The sequence below is a fragment of the Dendrobium catenatum genome, unplaced genomic scaffold (genome assembly GCF_001605985.2).
Source record: "Dendrobium catenatum unplaced genomic scaffold, ASM160598v2 fragScaff_scaffold_1427, whole genome shotgun sequence".
NCBI classification, from domain to species: domain Eukaryota; kingdom Viridiplantae; phylum Streptophyta; class Magnoliopsida; order Asparagales; family Orchidaceae; genus Dendrobium; species Dendrobium catenatum.
The window spans coordinates 1,081,388-1,103,249 of NW_021319889.1; the positions used below are offsets into that span (position 1 = coordinate 1,081,388).

At 38.1% G+C, this 21,862-nt stretch overlaps 1 protein-coding gene across 1 annotated transcript; it reads right to left on the minus strand.

The window, feature by feature from the left end:
• Positions 1-5,894: 5,894 nt before the first annotated feature.
• Positions 5,895-21,370, minus strand: LOC110099683 (WAT1-related protein At4g30420). The gene is made up of 7 exons (XM_028700002.1): positions 20,860-21,370; positions 20,634-20,702; positions 8,917-9,055; positions 8,598-8,760; positions 6,732-6,808; positions 6,294-6,445; positions 5,895-6,147 (listed from the first exon to the last, which is right to left on the minus strand). Exons 1-7 carry the CDS (start codon positions 20,928-20,930, stop codon positions 5,961-5,963), a joined length of 858 nt encoding a protein of 285 aa, XP_028555835.1. The 5' UTR covers positions 20,931-21,370; the 3' UTR covers positions 5,895-5,960.
• Positions 21,371-21,862: the final 492 nt, after the last annotated feature.

Consider the following 21,862-nt stretch of genomic DNA (forward strand, 5'->3'; position numbering starts at 1 on the left):
ATAAATTATGTTTGTTGCATCCTGGAAAATTGCGGCGGTAAAAAATATATAGTTTAACATCATAATTTTGTACGAAGATCCAGCACACAAGCAGAAAGAGAGAGAGAGTGTGTTCATAATGAGACACAGAGTTTTTATGTTGAAACCTAAAAAGAGGGAAAAACACGGGGCCTGGCCAGTTTGAATGAATCCACTAGTGCTTGCAATGATTACAAAATGATGCCTTTCCTTAGGAGGAAGGCCTTGACTCGAAGTAGCAAAATATACATCATATAGACTGTATTGTATACGGAGTTGGAAGAATCAGTGTTGATATATTTTTTGTGTCTGGCAGCAAGACCATAGTCGCGAGCGAAAGTAGATGGAAGAATCATATTCGGCGATGACGGGGGTCGGAAGAATCATATAGCGGCGAGCGACATAGGTTAGGACCGTTGTTTATGGCGATGAAGGTCGAGGAGGATCGTAATCGGTGGCTACGAAGGTTGAGAGGACCGTAGTCGGCGGGTGAATGTAGTTGACGAGGACGGAGTTGGAAAGACCGTTGTATTAAAATAGAGGTCAGAAGAATCGTAGTCGGCAGGCAAACTGAGGGTCAGGATGACCGCTGCGGATGAAGTTATTGGGAGGATTGGCGGATGTCCATGCGTGGTGCGAAAAGAACTCCAGATGCAGTCAGGAAGAATTCCAGTGATGATCGAGCGAACGAGCAGAAGTCCGGCGATGGTTGACGGACTAGCGGAAGTCCGACGGCGATATCAACTGGTAGAATGTCCGACGGCGGGTCGACGGACTGCAGAAGTCCGTCGGTGGTTGGAAATAACTCTATGGCGGTGGTCGGGGAGGAACTCCGGCGGTGGTCGGGATGAACTCCTGTGGTGGTCGGTCAAGTGTCAGGGCGACCCGACCGACCCGGGATGAATCCCGCTCGCACCGGGCCGCGACCGAACCTTAATTCCAGGATCTGGCTTTGGAATTTGCTTACTGAACTGAATCTTCCAAATTATTTCAACTCATAAACCATCACACAGGACACAGACCAGAGCTACTATGATCGTTCAATTGCAGGGGAATAAAACATCTATTTTTTCCATTTCTTTTCTCAAAACAATTCATCTACAAATACGGTAATGGCCTAACAGAAAAAAATAACAGAAGAAAAGTCTATCATGATGACCGTACCGAAAATCAACAGTACAAAATACTATCACAGATCAGACTCGAACTCTAGTCCTGGACTTCCTTCCCTTTCCCCAGAACCTGAAAACCACCATGAAAAACGAGAGTGGAGCTCAACAGCTCAGCAAAGCAAACAGAACCTCCAATCAAATTCTCAGAATCTCAAAACCAAACTCATCAGACAAGATCCGTACAAAAAAATCAGAACAGAATCGGATAAACATATATCAAATAGGACAGATCAGAATAAAATAGATCAAATCAGACAGAAACTGAAACTGAACAAATATCAAAGCAAACAGAAACTGTAGCGGAAACAGACAGTCATATAAATCAGAAATCAGAAGAATAGACTATCAAATCAGAATAGAATTCGACAAAAATCAGAAGTTCAGATCATTATCGGAACAAAAACAGGAATCGTATCATACAGATCAGAATCAGATTCCTATCGTACGGAAATCAGAATCAGATTGTTACAGAACTATACGGAAATCAGAAATCATTCAAAATCAATATCAGATATTATTTAATTCATAGCTAAATACGCCTGACACTGACGGAATCTCTACGGATTCCCGGCCCCTTATGCCTCCCTTCCAGACCGGCACCTGATGTCGGAGTAACAATATACAAAAGTTAGCGACGGGTAAAAAACTGAAACCCAATCAAAGATACGCGACGAAAATCACTTAACGGAAAACAAATCCGGTACAAGAAAAATACCGCCAAACACGGACGGTTTCTGAAAATTGAGAAAGGCGAATGTGCCTTACCTTGCGTACAGCAAAATCCTGAACAGTCTCTTCAGGACAGAAACGGCTCTCGCGTCGTCCGAAAATCAACTTTTCCAATTTTTACCTCGACTTCTCTCTACTCCTCAAAAGATATTTTCGTTTTTAATAAAACTTTTCTTCTCTTCAAAACGTCTGATTTCAGCTTTATAAATAACTCAGATCGGCCTGGGCCCGTATGCCCAGACTCGGCCCGGACCATCGCCAGATCGATGCCCAAGACGATCAGACAAATTCGCATCGTCCTGGGGACGGTTCCCAGAACTATTTTCCGGCCGATATTTTCTACAGTGCAATCGGCCTCGAAGTCCAAGTAACTCCTCGATCGCCCTGAGACGTTGCCTACAGAAAATCACCTGGAACAAAATCTGGGCATATTGTGGAGAGACAGAATTTCTCAACTGATCGTCCAGGACGGTACTCCCAGATCGTCCTGGACGATCCTGGAGGCAGATCTGCTGGATATATACAATCATCCCCAAACTTCAGAAAAAATTGTCTGTCACTCGACGTATCTATCCACTCAGTCAACCATAGTTCAGTCAAGTGGTACGAGAGCTGTACTCATGTCAGATCTTTCTTCTCCAATGGGTCGCTTTCCGCGCAGTCCGGTGCTTCCACTGGACTTTTAACCACATGGGCAATTCTCTTTATTCTATTTCTTCTAACTTTCGCGACGTCGTACGCCAAAATAAATACTCTGGCTCTCTTTCTTGACGCACAGCATCTCCTGAATCTCAACCTCATCAGCATACTTCTTTCCAGAGTCTGATACCACTTTCCTAAAGTGGGATATGTGAAATACATTATGCACATCAGGCATCGAATCAGAAAGCACAGCTGTAAGCAAGATTTTCAATCCTTTGCCAATAATTTCAATGATATGGGCCAATCTACCTCAGACTTACTTACTCACTGACCAAATCTGCTCACACCCATTCATCCTAGCGCTGATTGACATACATCAAATCACCAACTTTGAAACTCACGACTGTGCTTTTTCTGATTGTAATACTTCTGCCTGATCTCTCTTAAAAATCTTTGGAAAATAACCAAAATGTGCACACTCGGCACGTCAACAATATACAAAAAGTTACGCGGTAAAAACTGAACCAATCAAAAGATACGGACGAAAATCGCTAACGGAAACAAAATCCGGACAGAAAATACCGCCAAACACGACGGTTCTGAAAATTGAGAAAGGCGGAATGTGCCTTACCTTGCGTACAGCAAAATCCTGAACAGTCTCTTCGGACGAAAACGGCTCCGCGTCGTCCGAAAATCAACTTTTCCAATTTTCACCTCGACTTTCTCTCTCCTCAAAAGATATTTTCGTTTTTAATAAAATTTTCTCTCTTCAAAACGACTGATTTCAACTTTATAAAACTCAGATCGGCCCGGCCGATCGCCAGATCGTCCCAGGACGATCAGACCAAATTCGATCGTCCTGGACGGTTCCCAGAACTATTTTCCGGCCGATATTTTCTATAGTGCCAATCGGCCTGGCCGAAGTCCTCGATCGGCCTGGACGATGCTTACAGAAAATCACCTGGAACAAATCTGGGCAAATTCTGGAGCAGATTCTCAACTGATCGTCCCAGGACGATCCCAGATCGTCCTGGACGATCCTGGAGCAGATTCTGATATTACAGCAAGAACTCTGGCAGTGGTCGACAAGAACTCCGGTGGTGTTCGATGAAAATAGAGCTCCCAAACTCCCCCTTCCTTCCCTTCTTCTCCCTCCTCCCCTTCATGTGAAGAATGAGAGCCTATTTATAATTTTTTGAGAGTGGCATGGCTTGTAAATATATGGAGGATCAAGGTTCAAATGGGAGTGTTTGAATGGACGGCCAATATTGATCCTCTTGATCATGGACCGTTTAATGGTCATTTGAAAGCCTTAATGATATCAGAATTCAGTGATCTTGGGCTCGTTGGATTCGTCTCCTCAAGCCGCTCGATTTGATTATAAGCATGTTACATTTGAAAACTGTTTGATAATCCAAATTGTGGTTTGAACCCATCAACAGCGCTGCATCCCCTTGATTTGGACCCATTTGGGCTTGGATTGAATCGAATTTGGTGTCGATGGGTTTGTCTTTCTGAGACGTTCAATTTGACTATAAGTTTGCTGAAATCGGAGCTCAGATGGTCTTTGATTTAATTTCGGAAGCTTCCAACTCAATTTTGCTTTGAGATTCGTGCCTGATCAAGATAATTTTTTACTGATATATCAATATTATAAGTTTATTTATAAAGAAGAATTAAATATTTAAGAAATAAATAATATTTCCTATCTTTAATTATCTTTAATATTTGTGTCTCCGCATTAATTTATAGTAATAATTGACATTACTACACCAACATTTCTTATGTTATCATATATTTATAAATATTGTACAAATTGTATGGCACAAAATTAATCTTTTATCAAAGCTATCATCTTCTATTTGGCATTCAAAGCCTCATAATTGTATTGAGTTCCTTCTTCCTCTAACGGTCGATTCTTCTTCTATTGTGTCATCCAATCCCAATGCCCATATCATTCTCAACACTTTTGAAAAATTTTAGGCTTTATTTTGAACGACTTTCTTACTGCTTCTTAAAGCAGCTTAAAAACTGTTTTAAGAAACAGTAAGAAAACCGTCCCAAATGAAACCTTAAACTCATTGTCATCAATACACCAACATACAAATCATACTCACCACCTCTAATTACTGTTCATGGGAATTTCAATTTCATAATACACTTATCAAGTAAGATTTTCTGATTGCATGGGATTTATTGATTGATCCTAACCAAGTCAAGCATAAATCTTATATAATGGTCAAATACTGAATCCTGCGTACTACTATGGATATTTCAAATATATAAAACTTATTTGAAAAAAAAAAAACGAGGATTTCATGTTGGACTAAAGAATTATTACATCAATCAATAAATATTATCCATTCGTAATAAATAATTTTTATGGTATATTTATTGCCACAAATCTGCCAATTACTTACATTAATGACACCTAAATCAATAAGTTTTCCATCAAAATACTATCATAATTCCTGACATAATTTTTCTTGTTAGTAAAATTCATCAGTAACTTAATATTTTCATGTCCCATTGTCCTTAATTGCCTACTCACTTTGCCAAAGCTCTCTCATTGCTCTTCATCTCCCTCATCTACCCTCTCGCTTTACCAAACCTCTCACATTGCTCTTCATCTCACTAATCAACTCACTACTTGTCTCCAATATGTCATCTATCCTGACTCACATAGTCTCCTTATATGTCATCAAAGCCCTTAGTCTGCACTCTGCTGCTTGTGTTTATCACATGCATTCATCAATGTCATTCTCTATCAAGTCCAGACATCAAAGATGTTGCATACCTCCTTATCATGGGAGGTTGCTTAGTCATTGTTATACAACTCGTGCTTCTTAAAAATTCCTTGTGAGTTTATATCACTTTTCTCCTCTTTCCTTGGCTATCAAATAGGCCTGGCAGACCTTGTGAAACCCCTTAAGTAAAAGAAAGCTAACTCTTAAGTGGGGGAGATTGTGAAACCACTAAAGTAAAAGAAATGTAACTCTTAAGCATTGAGGCATCTTTTGGTGTGATGACTGGAATTTCTGTAAGAAACTCTGTAGTTAATCACGCTCATCCTAGAGCAATTCTGGGATGGGTGACCTACTGGGAAGTTACACCAATTGGACAAACCGTGAGGCTCATAGGTCAAAACGGACAATATCTCGATAGTTAAGAGTTTGAGCTGTTACAGGTCAGAAGCCACAAATTTTGCTGATGTTGGCCCCTATATTAGCATGGCAAATTCTTTCCTCACGTAATTTAATGACCACTCTTACAACTACAATGATAATATTGGAACTATGAAGCAGTCATACTCAAAAAATACCAGCAAATCGATTTCAAACAGCCAATAGACACCATGCTTAGGCTATATACACTATAATAACACATGGTTCTTCCATTTCATTTTTTTACCCTAGGAAGGAGTGGTTCATTAATGTCAATCTCATTAACATTTAGATGTTCTTCGACCGAGCTCATCAAATCATCAACATGATCCATTTGATCTGAGCTGACATGGTTAGATTCAAAATCTTCTACTTTGCCCCAAAGTGTCCTATATACAAGCCACATACAACTGCAACTGCACCTAATATGATGACAATGAAGTAGTAATATATTAGCATCATAGATAGAAGAACCTGCATTCATTTGTAAAACAAATCTGCTAGTTTTCTAAATAATGTCATCTTATATATATTTATAGATTTAGGTGTTAATATTAAGTGTATATACCTCCCAAGATAGAGCCCTTCTTGAAGAAATATAAATGCCAATATGGCAGTGATGACTGTAGTTAGAGGATTGAACATTGCACAGTACAGGGGTCCCCTAACTGCTACGCACCAGGTTTGGAGATAAAGGTTCACAACTGTTCCAAAAATTGCCTGTGAATTCAAATTTTAACTAAGCAGTAAGTAGGCTTTTGAATTGTTATTAACATAATTTGATGACAACGCATAGCTTGTGCTTATACAATACTAGTTCATTAAAGATAATATTTTTATTCTTTATAAGTCTTCTACTTTTCACTATCCCAAAATTTATGGCTGAACTCATCTGCTCTATATCCGATAAAGTAACTTTGTATAATTTGACTCAAGTTTACCTCTCATAATATGATAACACAAATATATGATTAGCAGTTAAAAACTTTCAAATGTGATAACATACCCTTTCATTTTCATGCTTCTTTAAAAAGTCTAAAATAAGTGCAACTGATGATGTGAGGATCGTCGGAAGAATCGGATCTGTAAGAAGGGAAATCTCAATCCAGAGAAACAAATACAAACATAAGCTTCAAAGACGGTAATATTTCATCAATGATCCTGTTGACCTACGGATCAAACCCAAAAGAGCAAAGATGAGAGGAGAAGCAAAGTGAAAATTCTTGTACAAACAAGTCTACACCTAAGCTAACAAATGATAAATTATTCCTTAGGTGTGCTATAATTAGGATGTTCCTACATCAACTGATGCTCGTCAATTGATGAGATATTGAGATGTGACATTATATCCACCTATAAGGTCTTAGGAAGGCGTGTATGCCATCTCATGCTCCTTGCATATTCATTAAGAGTTGTATTCATTATCTCCTTAGTTTTATATGGAGTTCATGATAGTTATTGTATGGGGCTTAGTGGTTTTAAATTCTGTAGAGTCATACCCCCACTATTATCAAGTAATAGGCACTTGATTTTATCTTTAGATTCGTTCTCCGCTAGGTTTTCTACTTCACAAAGTTGAAAATACATCAAATACAATTTTAATTCTGTAAATCCATATCTTCCTAGTATTACCATTTATGAAGCAGACAGAGAATAATGGTCCCACCAAGGAAGATATAAGGGATGGCACTCATATCACTGTATGTAGGGGTGTCAATATTTGACATGACCCGAAAAACCGGCACGAACCCGACTCGTTTTTTACCCGAAAATCGGAGATTGGCCCCTTTTTTTACCAGAAAACTAGCAAATTTTGGTCGGCCTTGGGTCATTCGGGTCATGTCGGGTTGATCCGGACCCAAAGCGGGTTAGGTTCAGGTCCGAAAAATCAACCCGTTTGCAAAAACGGGTCGAGTTCAGGTTGACCCGAATAGTGTTGGGTTAATTCAGGGTTCGACCCAAACCAGACCCGTGTCCCGAAATTGGCACCCCTAACTATATGCACTAGGTTTTGCCTTTTTGGTCTCTATGTCTCTCCCAATCTCAGAGAGCAACACCCATCTTTTACTTGTTTAAAATGCAATCTTCACATAAAATGCATTTAATAGACTTTAAATTTGAAATTTTATATTTGAAAAAATTCTTTTATCATTTCTTATTTATATGGCCTAGCCTAGCCTTTAACTTACACATACTTGAATAAAGTTGTGGAATATATTGATCTTTCATAAAAAGTCATAGAACTATTTTGATCATTTCTCTATTAAAAACATAAGAAAATGCACATTCACCTTTCTCATATTATTTGATATCCTTTTTGGAGATGATATCTCAAACATCAATATGGTTCATGGCAAATGATGTATACGAACTATTGATGGCTATTATAATGTCATCCAAACTCTCAAGCATCAATGAGAGCAAGCTAGCTTAAGGCGTGGATATCATCATTTAACTAGATGTTGTGGTTCAATTACTGTGTGATTGAGGTGAGCTTGTCTATGTAATCGAAGCCTAAAGCTCTTTCTAACATCCTAAAATTAAATAACTTGGACATATGTACCTTGATAACTGTAGAAGGCTTTTCAAATTTATCAAAAATTGTCTTCACAATGCCTGTTGTCGTACTCTCGTTGAGGTGATTATGCTATGTATCATACAGTTAATAACGAAAGGAACATAATCTCTATAATGAGGAGTTTCTTTTTGATCAATTAATTAATAACAAATACATAGTTATTATAAACTAACTAATCAATTAATTATAATTAATTAGTTCATATATTTTTAATTTATTACAAGATATAATTAGTAATTTAATTTTATTTGATAAATAATAATCAATTATTTATCTATATAAATAAATAAATACCAAGTGACCAAAAACTAAAGTTGGAAGAGGTTACCGAAGTTATCTTCCAAGCGCTCATATTTGATTCCAAGTAGAATGTAACAGTTGCAGACTGGAAAACTGATAAGAAGCAAGTCCATGTTGTCACTGATAATGGGTCAAGAAAGTTCATGCAGATTGGTACCTATAGAAATGCACGAACATAACAAAAATGACACTAATCTAAGAATTTTTTACATTGCATTGACTTGTAATAAATATACCTGTAGAATGAACCATAAAGACCGAGAAAATGTGCTTCCAAAAAAAAAAAGAGGAACTGTGCTTTTTTTTTTCTAACTGTGGTTTTTGTTGGAATCTCCATGCCTACAAGTCTTTGACCTTTTAGTAAACCCATTGACATTGCTCCATCAACACAAATGATTGTTCCAAAGATTTTAGCGATGCTCCTTATACTCCTCAGATTCACCTTCTCTAATCTGGTGGCGTTACAAGTGCAGAAATTGGACCTTTTTTTGTTTTTTGTTAAATAATAACTATACTAAAAGAAAATAAACTTGAGCAAATGTGACCTAGAAACACTTTTTTTAGCAAATTTAATCACAACATACAAACATCAATGTTGGCACTCAATCCTGCATGGCAATGAAAATGTCGAAGTGATACGCCTTGAAGACGAAAACATCAAGAAAAGATAGTAAAAACAACACAAATTGAGAAATAAGGCTGATTTTTGAATTAATACTTCAATACCAAAGCAAGATACAATGATCTACTAATAGAGAGATAGATCGTCTCTCCCCCTTGACCTAGACGCCGCTAGGAAGCCCTCAAGAGAAACTTCAGAAAAACTACAACAAAACTCACAGACAAAACATAAAAAACGAATCCTAGAATCAGCCCTAATTAAATTCCCTAATTCCACCAAAATTAGCCACCTTCCTTAATTAATTTCCTTCCTTTCTCTATTTCAAAATTATAATTCTTTCCTTTATCATTTGCCTCTTTATTTCTTCTTCTAATGCATTTAATCAAAAGCTCTGCTAGGCCCCACAAGGGGGGCCGAACCTATTGTCTCCACCCATGGGTTGTCCACCTAGTTCTGCTGGATTGGCTTTTGTTGGGATGGATAGTTGAGCCGGCCGCTGCCCTCCCCTATATTTGTCTTCCCCGTAACAATACTCCCCTCCTCAAAATTTAACTTATCATAAAGGTGAAAGGTAAGGAACAGTCTTCTGATTATCTCGTATAGCTCCCACGTGGCATCATGCTCTTGCACATGCTTCCACTTGATTAGCACCTCCCGTGTCCCAGTCACCGCTCTGCCCCCACTCGCTACTTCTAGAGGTTCCAAAATGACCTCCATGTCCTCTGTCAAAGTCGGAAGCACTGATGAGGCATGAAAGACTAGGTGTAAAGCTAATGAGGGTGGTAGCTTTAAGCAATAGGCTACTACTCCAATATGCTCTAATATCTCACAAGGTCCAAAGCACCGTGGGGATAACTTCTCATTCCTCCAAACTAATGTCTTATGTCTGTAGGGCCTCAATTTTAAGTAAACCAGATCTCTTGGCTCGAAGTTTACTTCTCTTCTGTTCTCATCGGCCTTCCTCTTCATGATTTGTTGGGCTCTCAATGTCCCTTGAGCTCAGACAATACACTATCCCTCTCGGTATTGTTTTACAATGGACACGGTTGTGGTGCTCTCCCCATTATGAATCAGACGGGGTAGATCTCTCCCATAGAAAATCCTGAAAGGAGTGGTCTTCGCTACTTAATGGTATGAAGTATTATACCAATATTCTGCCCAAGAAACCCACCTTGCCCAATTCTTTGGCGTGTCAGAGGCAAAACATCTCAAATAGGTCTCTATACTTCTATTGGTCACTTCGGTCAAGCCATCTGTGTAGAGGTGATAGGATGTACTTCTCTTTAGAATCGTCCCCTGCAATCAACTCTCTCCATAAGTGGCTAAGGAACACCTTGTCCATGTCTGTCACAATAGCTTATGGAAATCCATGCAAATGCACCACTTCATTTATGAAGACAGTAGCCAAAGTCACCGTCGTATAAGGGTGCCTCCAGGGAATGAAGTGTGCATATTTGCTCAAATGATCCACTACTACTAGTATCACCGAAAACCCTCTTATTGTGGCATTCCCTCTCTGAAATCCATTATTACTTCCTCCCACACCCTCTCTGGTTGGGCTAGGGGTTGTAGTAACCCTGCTATCTTCATGGCTAAGTACTTGTGTCTTTGGCACACATCGAATTTGGCTACCCAATCCTCAACATCACGGCGCATCCCCACCCAATATAATTCTGCTAATAATCGACTATAGATTTTCTGTACACCTGAATGCCCTCCCACTACACTGCCATGAAACTCATGTAGCAGCTTGGGAATGTATCTTGATCCTTAAGATAAAAAAAATCTCCCCCGATATAACAGCTAAACTCCTCTCAGCGTGTAGCCAGGATGACTATCCGGGTTCGGTAGCAACTCATCTATGATCTTCCTTAGTCCTTCATCCTGTTTACTAACCTATTTCAGAATTTTCCAATCTAGGACCAGAGGTACTGACAAAGCTGCTAACTGAGACTCCTCACTTCTCCTGGATAAGGCATCTATTGCTCTATTTTCTAAGCCTGATCAGTACTGAATCTCAAAATCATATCCTAGTAGCTTGGATAGCTATCATTGATGCTCTTTAGTGACCATTCATTATTCCAGCAAATACTTTAGGCTCCTCTGATATGTTCTGACTATGAAGTGTCTTCCCAGCAAATATATTCGCCACTTCTGAATAGCCAAGATAATAGCCATCAGCTCTCTCTCGTACACTGACTTGATTTTTTCCCTAGCTATGAGCACCTGACTGAAATAGGCAATCAGTCGCTGATCCTACATGAGTTCTGCCCCCAGTCCACATCCTAAGGCAGCTGTCTCCACCACAAACGATTTGCTGAAGTTAGGAAGTGCTAACACTCGTACAGTAGTCATTGTTTTTTTCAGTTGGTCGAAAGCCTATGTAGCCACCTCCTCCCACTTGAAGCTGTCCTTCTTCAGCTGCTCAGTCAATGACCATGCTATCATGTCATACCCTTGCACGAACTTCCGGTAGTACCTAGTGAGGCCTAAGAATTCTCTCAAATCCCTCAAGCTCTTAGGCGAAGGCCAATTTATCATAGCCTCAATCTTGGACTGATCCGTTGCTACCCCTGTCTTGCTCACCACATCTCCTAAGTACTCTAATTGTGGTTGTGATAACGAGAATTTCTTGAGGATGGCATATAACTGGCACTACAGGAAAATGACTAATTACCGGCGGACAAAACGAGAATAAAGGAAATCCGCCGAAAATTTTGGGTTTCCGGTGAATTTCCGGCGAATATTCATAAGATGATAATTCGCATGTAGGGAAGTTTTTTTAGGCTAAATATTTTCATCGAAAAAATTTTCGACGGATTTTTTGGCGCAATTTCTGCAAAAAAAATAAGGAAGCACGTCATTTTCTTTGAACTAATTCTTGCGTTATAGCCGCTAGTTTTTCCGGGGGATTTGTTATGCCGGAATTACCGACGGATAATCCGCCGCCCTATTCCGCTAAACTATTATCGATGAATAAAACTGGCAGATAATCCACCAGAAATACTAGCGTAATGAATCTGTCGAAAATTTATAAACATTTCTTCATATCGTAATTTCTGGCGGATTATCTGCCTGCAGCATAAAAAAAAAAAGCCTTCCCTCTTAGGAATACAACCTGGATACAAATATTCCAAAATTATATTCATTCAAACATAAACCTCTAATCAAAAGCATCACCAAATATTGAACATAAACATATAAACCTAAACATATATTCCAAATTAATTAACCAAACAATTTAAAATGAAATTTAAAGTTTATTCGTTTAAAATCAAGGTTGTGAAAACTGAACCGGACAATGAACCGAAAGAAAGAGAGATTCATAGTTCTACCGGTCGAACTGGGGTCGAACCGGATGGTGTAATAAATAATAATATTATTAAAAATTCATAACATTAACATAATAATTATAGTAGTCTAACCTCAAACCTTATAATTCTAAGAATTTAAACTATGTAATTTTAATATATTATCTCTAAATATAATTAAATTAAATTGAAATGATTAATATATTATAATATAATTATAATTTATAAGACATATAGCTTAATTATATTATCTCACATTCAAGCTCATATAGCATTCATGTAACTTTTTTAGTCCTACATCATGAGGGAGTATGAGATGGTTGCCTTTACTCTTTATATAATTCACTTATTTATAACAAAACATATTTAATGAGATGAGATGACATCCATATAGTATGATATTAAAAATCTCAATATTTTAAAAAATATATATATTTTTTTAAAAAAGTAATAAAATAAAATATATTATTTATATTTTATTTAAAATATCTATTTTTTAAAAACCGATCGGTTCTTTTGAACCTGGACCGGTTCACCGGTTGAACCACCGGTTCAGTCCGATTCAGACCCGTTCTTTGTGAAGCCAGTTTTTAAACTGGACTGGATCAGACAACTGAATGGTTCATGGTTGAATCGGTTGGCCCGATCCGATTTTTAAATCACTATTTAAAAATATACAAATATCCAAATACAAATAAGTGCAAATGTCAAAAAAAAACTACACAATATCTAATTTGAATCAATCTCCTCCTCTGTTGAAGCTACCTTCTTTCAACGCAACAACTACCTCATTTTCTGCATGTCATCCAACAATTGAGTTTGTTGCATCTAGACCTGCATCTGTCAGTCAGCTTGTGATTTTCTGACCTGTCAACTATATGAGGACTCCTGGGTACTTGCTGAGAAGCTGAAGCCACCAGATGTCTGCCCCTTATATGCATAGGCTTGCAAGCCTAAACCATAAACCCTATCATGTTACATTCCTCCTACTGCTTACGACCAAATATGGTAGTCAAAATATTCTGCTAATCCGCTAGAAGAACCCTCACCCACTACAACCTTGCTTTCTAGAAGTTGTGTATATTGCTCCTATAAAAGTTAATAAAAAATTTAAATAATTTAGACATGACATAAAAAATATTAAACTTATATACTTTCGTAGGCTTTAGGATGTACTTTATTCTTAGCAGTTTTCTTATGTTTATTTAAATACCTCTCAAAAGAATGCATCCATCGATACTGAACAGGTCAACCTACTGTAGCCTCATATGGTAAATGCACGGGTAGATGCTCTATAGAGTCAAAAAAATGCTTGAGGAAATATCTTCTCAAGTTTACACAGAATGAAAGGAATATACTGCACCATAAGAATCAAGTGTTATGCATTTAGTTTTGAAAAGTATAAATATTTGAAAAAGACACTTAGCTCGATCAAGGGCTTTAAAATTTGATCTGGCAGAAAATGTAGTTTGTGTGATAAAACCATCTAAGGCAAATCTCTTGTTCTCTAATCTTATCTTCCATATGAGCTTATCCAATATTTTAACGTATATGCTCATTTTGTATCTTGTCTCTAAGAGTAAAGCTAGCCACTCATGAGCATTCTAATCTCTGCAAACCATCTAAGGCAAATCTTTCGCTCTCTATAATATTATCTTCCATAAGAGATTCTCCAATATTTTCACGTATATGCTCATTTCATATCTTATCTCTAAGAGTAAATTTTGTAAGAGCATTCTAATCTTCGACATTCTAATCCCAACTAATAATATACACATCTCTCGCTCTCACTCTCTGTAATCTCATTCCATAAGAGCATTCTAATCTCAACTAAAAAATATACAGATCAACTCCCTCTCTAGTCTCATCAAAAAGAAGAATATCATAAACAAAATGCATACACCATGCTACAACCTCTTGCAAATGTCTACCAAGAACATCCATGACAAAAGGAAAAACTTACAGCGTATTTTTGGCAAATAAAGTGGCAAAAATCAGCAACAGAGGCAACGAACTTCGGCAAGGTTGGCGACCAACATGGGCAAGGTCGGCGGTGAACGTCAGCAATGGACCAGTCTGGACGCGGCGTTAGACACAGGAGTCTGATGCGAGCAAAGAGAACTAAAAAGAGGAAAGAAAATGAGAAGAAAGACGGAGCAAGCGAAATAGGGCTTTTTCTATCGGATTTTTCGACGATGTTTCTGACGGTAAAAGAAAAGTTTTGTCGGGTTTAAGCCGGCACAAATTACGCAGGTGATTTCCGACAAACAAGGCGTCAGAATATTATAAAAAACTGCGAATTATCTAGTGGAATATGTGCTGGTAAGTTAATAGCATAAAATACGTCGAAAATTCCACAGTAAACTACTGGTTGAATATCTGTCGGTTCGTCTACTACTTTTACCGGCGCATTTAAACCCGCCGAAAAGTTTGACGGTAATAGAAGATTTTTTTTTTGTAGTGTGGTGCTCTCTCAATGTCTCCACCATCCTCAAGTGATCCATATGTTTTGCCTCTGTTCGACTGTAGATCAGGATGTCATCGAAGAACACCAAGACAAACTTTCTAAGGTAGGGTTGAAAAACCTGATTCATCAGTGACTAAAAAGTGGCTGGAGCATTGGTGACGCCAAAAGGCATCACCAAAAACTCGTAGTGACCCTCATGAGTTCTAAAAGCTATTTTTTGCACATCCTCTAACTTCATCTTGATCTTGTGGTATCCCGATTTCATGTCAATCTTTGAGAAGATGACTGCCCCAAATAATTCATCCAACAACTCGTAAACCATAGGGATAGGGAACTTGGCCAGCACAATTTCTTTGTTTAAGACTCTAGAGTTCACACAGAATCTCCAACTGTCGTCATTCTTTTTCACCAATAAAATAGGGCTGAAAAAAGGGCTAACATTGGGTCTAATAATCCCTGCCTCCAGCATCTCTCTGATGAGCCTCTCGATCTCATCATTTTGGATCTTTGGATATGAATATCGAGGAATGATTTAATTATAAAATACCAAAATTAAATTTAGAACCATCTGAACACCGATTTCAACAAACTTAAAGTCAAAATGAATCTCTCGATGAAATGAACCTAATAATACAAAAATTGATCAAATCCAAACCCAAACGAACCCCGTCAAGAGCTTGAAGCATATTTAGAAACTTCAAGATATTAATTGGATGACCAAATAATCAAATTAGACATGTTTACAATCGAGTTAAGTGACTCAATGAGAAGAATCCAACAGGCCTAAAATCACTTAATTCTAAAATCATTAAGAAACTTAAATGTTGAATGAAAACTTTATAACTAGGGGAATCAATACAGATCATCCAATTGATTGAGGGCTTCAAAGTTTATTTGGATTATCTCCATATTTATGGGCATACCACTCTAAAAAATTTATAAATAGACCCCCACTACATACATGAAGGGGGCTTGGACTGGGGAGCTTGGACCCTTAGCTAGAGAGGGAAGCAAACTCTAACGTTTGAAGAATCTTGGAGCTCCACCCAAGCACCACCACTGGCAAAACCTAGCCGCCCGGTTGTCGCCACCAAACCTCATCACCACCGTCAGACCTCTGCCAAATAGCCGTCGTTGAGTCGAGGGACCCCTGCTATCAGATCACCATCGCCCGGCCATCATCGTTGAACCTCTGCCCGATCATTAGAACATCATCGTAAAACTTTTTTCCTACTGTCTAACACTATCAAACTTTCACTGGCTGATAGTGGTTGGACCTTCGTTGTCAAACATTTTGCCTACCAACCATTGCTCTTAGACCATTATCACTCGACTACGCTCATTTGACCTCATAGTCGTCGACTATGATCCTTCTGACCTCTATTACCCACTAACTGATCCTTCCAACCTCCTAGCATGCCAAATATTGTTCTTGGACCACCATCACCTAACTACATTCCTTAAATCACCATCGTCTGACTACGGTCCTCGGACGACTGTTGCTAGACCTCCATCGTCAAATCTTTTTCCGGCCAATCGCCATCCTCAGACCACTGTCGAACAACTACGATCCTTCGATCTCAGTCACCCGACTATGGTCCTTCCGACCTCTGTTGCCCGACTATGATCCCTCCAACCTCTATCACCCGCTTTCTATGGTCTCTTTAGACTCCTCGTCAGCCAACTATATTCCTCGGACCACCGTCGCTTGACTACATTCCTCAAACCATGCCGCCGGATTACAATCCTCCAATCATAATTGTTTGACTATGATCCTTCTAATCTCCGGCACTCGCTGACTACGATCCTCAGAATACTATCACCTGACTAAAATCCATTCGACCTCCATTGTTTGCTAATTATGGTCTTCGGACTACTATCGTCCAATTATGGTCCTTCCAACCTCCATCATCCGCCGACTATAATCATTAGACCACTTTTGCCTAACTATGGTACTTAGACCATCGTCACCCTATTATGATCCTTAGACCTTAGTTAGCAGACTAAGGTTCTTTTACCTATGTTGCCTACCAACTTTAATCCTCAGACCACCATTTCCACACTACGATCCACCGATCTCATTCGCCTGACTACAATTAATAGACCACCAATGCATGACTACAGTCCACGGACCACCGATGATCGACTATGGTTCTTCGATCTCAGTCACCTGACTACGGTCATTCTGACTTTCATCACCCGCCGAATATGATCCTCAGACCACCGACACCCGACTACTGTCCTTCGACCTCAGTCACCCAACTTTGGTCATTCGACCTTAATCGCCTAACTCCGATCCTTCAACCTCAATCACCTGACTCTGATCCTTTCGACCTTCATCGCCCACCGACTACAATTCTTCTGACCTCCGTCATTCACCAAACACATTCCTCCAACTATTGTTGCTCGTCGACTATAGTCCTCAAACCACTATGACCCGACTACGATCCTCAGACCAGCGTTGCCCGACAATGGTCCTTGGACCACCATTGCCTATTACGATCCTCTGATAACCATGGCCTAACAAAGGCTCTTCCAACCTTCGTTGCCTACCGACCACGATCATTTTGATCTCAGTTTCCCACTGACTATGGTCCTTCAATCACTATCACTTGCCAATTACGATCCTTTCGACCTCCATCGACTGTCAACTACGGTCCTCCGACCTCTGTCACCAGACCATTGTCGCCCGACTGCCATCCTTTAACAACTATTGCCTGACAATAGTCCTTCTGACCTCCATCGCTCACCAAATATAGTCCTCTGACTCATAATCTTTTGACTATTATCACCTGGCTACTCCAACACCTACTGGCTTTACCACCTACTCTCTTCATTTATGATGGATTCCGACCACAAGGCTCTTCCACTTTCAACAATATAATATATACTTTATAAATGGTTTCCCCTGATGAAAGGCTTCACTTGTAAGCAGATACAAATACTAGTGGAATCATTTAAATTGGGTCAGGCCTCGTGATTTTTTCCTTTCCTAAGTTTTCCACATAAAAAATATGATATATGTTATAGTTCTGACACCTCTCTTTCTCTTATCAATATGTGTATGGGAGCTTCGTATAAAGCTAGGACATTACACTCATTTACCTCTCTACAGCCACAAATATTCTGGTATGAAACAAAGTTAAAATGTTTAAGTAACCCACAAATTTTTTAATGATGCTAAAATTGAAATCGAGCATTATTAGTATTATAATGAATTATGATGAACACGTCCAACTTAATATGAATATTAAGAAGGTAATCTTTGTAACGATACTTAAATATGATGAAATCCTCTTCATTGTAAATATCTTCATCCACGATGAAATTATTTAGAATTGTCCACTCAATTAAGAATAGGTAGAGGGTAATAGATTTTTGTAAGAAAATTCAAACGAGTAGGTATTGGCTTGTCTTATAGACTTCCCAGCCACTTTTAAGGGCTATCAAAAAAAATAAAAACTATTGATATTCTTTCTTAACAAAAATATTGAAGATGTAATTGACCACATCGTAAGGCAACACAATTTGCAACTTGTGAATTTCCCAACCATCCTGAAAACAATAATCATTAACCTGCACCTTATCGTCAGAGATACTTGAAAGATTGGGAAGCTAGAACTATCCCAACCATTGATCATACCAGATGTAATATTTTCCTTCTCCAATGCCCTTAGTAGATATAAGATTAACTTTATATTTTATATTACAACAACTCCAAGCAGAGGAATAAATATTTTTTTTAGAGATTTCTAAAGGGTACTTATTAAGAAAACGTTATGGGAGAAATTATCCCACAAGTTAATACTATTTCTAAAATTTTCACCAGAACTTCTACAAGTTCTGTAAGATTCGGCAAGGCCCAATTACCAAATTTGCCTTCATTAATAGGGTTGAAAATTTTATGCCAACTGCTTTACTGATTTTTGTTACACTGCTCACTTTCAACCCAAAATAATTTGTTGAATACCTTGTTCAAATAAATAAACCAAGATTGTTGAGAACCAATTTTCCACCTTAAGATAGGAAACAATTTAGATCCAGAATCAATAAAAATAGTTATTTCTTATGCCCCTCATAAAAGCTTACTTGAAAGAACTTAATGCAATTGGAGATATAGTTACTATTAACCTGGGATAATTTATCATGCAGAATAAATTGAGATTTGCTAGTACTAATCAATTGCCTTCATGCTTCCTCAAAATTCTGGAGAACTTTCATAACATTATTATTAGATTTCTTAAAATCATTAGTTCAAAAGAATGATATTATCAGATAATGCAAGTTAGGAGACAGAGAATCCGAAGCTAAGATTAACTTTTAGTTTGGGACGGCTTTCTTACTGCTTCTTAAAGCTGCTTTCTTGTAAAAAGTTTTAATTTTTTTACTAAAAAGCTAACGAAGCCTAAATGTGACCTTTGGGTTTCTCCAATAAAGTCTTTTACCCCTTTGGAATGAAATTCAGTAGAGGTAATGAAAATGCTAGGAGATAAGCGGTCACATTATTAGAGGCCTTTTGAATATTTGAAGAAATTAACCAGATAATCATGGGTCATAATAGAGAGCCAGCAATAAGAAATATCAGGCATGATTCTATTAATGTCAACGTTATTAAATCACACTTCATTAATATAGCCTTAAGAAATGATCAGTGAACCCTATTATAAGCTTTAGTTATGTCCAGTTGCTATATCCACTAGCCTTAAGAAATGATCAGTGAACCCTATTATAAGCTTTAGTTATATCCAGTTGTTATATCCACCCCTAACCACTGCTTTGTTTAAGGTTAATCCAATAAAGGGAAACGTGAAGTAGGTCAAGTCATTAGACCTAGTAAATGGATAGCTATAGAAATTAGCCTCCATAAACCCACAATTCATAATCATATTAGTAAAATCTTGCACAATATGTAAGCTTTGAGTATAACTGCCAACATTTTCATTAAAATTCCCACCAACACGCCAAGGAATGGATTAATTATTCCTTGTGGATGGAAAACGTCGTCCGGAGACCAACCAGAATGCGCCACATCACCCCTTCGCTCGGTACCGCGGCTCGGCATTGTTAGATATCGCGGCTGGTACCACTGATGTGGCGCATTCTAGTTGGTCTCCGGACGGCGTTTTGCGTCCGGACTCTGTCCAGTATAATTTCTCCAAGGAATGGTACAATTAGCAGCAAAAACAAAAAGATATCAGTCACAGAGTAACAACACCAGCTTTCAATGTGTCTGCGTTCACAGAAGAGCATTCCTATATACACAGAATATTTATATGCGGGAAATGCTCTTTAAATCCACTTTTGTTTGGCCCAACAAGCAGCCCCATCTTGCCAATTCATTATCATCTTTTTTAGTTCTTTGAATTTTTTATTTGAATAGCATATAAAATCTAAATATCATAGAGTAAATAGGTTGAGATGGAATTATTTTAGTGGCCTCGAGAGGCACTACTCTATATTAAATCTCTACTAAAAATTGTCATAAAACAAAAGAAGCATTAAGAGAACTCACTTGAATCAGCCCTGAAGTTAATTACATCCTACTAAACTCAAATTCAAAATCAGTAATTATTGCTAAAAAATAAATTGGAAATGCAAATCTCTATTAATAAACAGACAGAAAACCATACCCAATAAAAGCAGTAACAAAGACCAACCAGAAGCCTTTGCATCCCAGCGATAAGTGAGCTATGCTTCCTCTGTGCGGAGAAAAGAAAAACGAATAAGTCATCAGAATATATACATTTATTCTAATCTAGTTAAGAGAAAATCTTTAGTCGCCCTCTTCTAATTAATGATATATTACATATTAAGCGAGAGAAAATAGAGAGAGAGAGAGAGAGAGAGAGGGAATGCCCTCTTGAGAAAACCGAAGTAGGGATGAGCATCGGGGCAGCGATGGATTGAAGGTAGAAGACGAATAGCATTGGTTGAAGCCCTGCCTGTCTGTGCGGCTTTGGTGAAGATTGCCATGAAAGCAAATGTTATTTGGAAGAGGACTATGGCAAGAACTGGCTTGTAATCATCAAGCTTTGCCACTGCCTCGTCTTGACCTGCGCCTCTCTCTCTCTCTCTCTATCCCCCCCTGCTTTTGCTTTTGCCTCCAGTTAGCGAAACAAGGTCGCGAATTTGCCTCTTCCAGATGCCGCGTACACTGCCTAGTGACCATTTACCCACTGATACAGACGTTCAATTTTTTTAAATGGAAAAAGTACTGACGAACAGTGCTGAGGAGAAATCGATACCAAGTAATGAAGAGAAACAATGCCGACGGCAACGCTTCGGCGAGCCGGCTGGGGAGGGCGGTTGACGATGGCTGAGGGAATCGGAAGATTGGTAATCGCCGGCGATTTCTAAAAATAAGAGTTTTTTTTTTAGCTCAAATTTTAATTTTTATTTATTTTAATTTAAATCAAATATATAAAAAAAAAATTAGCAGACCTATGTGCACAACATCGAAATTTACTCTTTATATATTATTATTTTCTATGAATTGTGGACTAATAATTTTGCATTGGCATAGCAAAATTGAAAAGTGTATTCACTGAGAGTTTGATGACATTACTCGAATTTCATTTGAATTTGATTTCTCATATGAAAAAATGATTAAGAGTGCATAATCAATTCAAAAAATATGGTGTAAGTTAAGTCAGCCCCATTCAAGCTAATATGCCTCAATTATTTGAACTCGCCAATCTTTTTTCCTTTTTTTTTTAAATAGGACTCGCCAATCTTTTTTTTTTTAATTAATTAATTTATTTATTTTGACTCGCCAATCTATTAGTGAACTCTCCTGGTTATAACTCTGAAATTTTAAACAAATATAATTTGACCTACAATAATAAAAATTTATTTCATG

Bases quoted from the DNA above. Each gene is read 5' to 3' on its own strand.
- LOC110099683 (XM_028700002.1), bottom strand. From the start codon at position 20,930: ATGCTATTCGTCTTCTACCTTCAATCCATCGCTGCCCCGATGCTCATC. The intron at 20,703-20,859 runs GCATTCCCTCTC...TTCTCCGCACAG, and splicing joins ACTTCGGTTTTCTCAAGAGG to AGGAAGCATAGCTCACTTAT. The intron at 6,148-6,293 runs GTATATACACTT...TCATCATATTAG, and splicing joins GAAGGGCTCTATCTTGGGAG to GTGCAGTTGCAGTTGTATGT.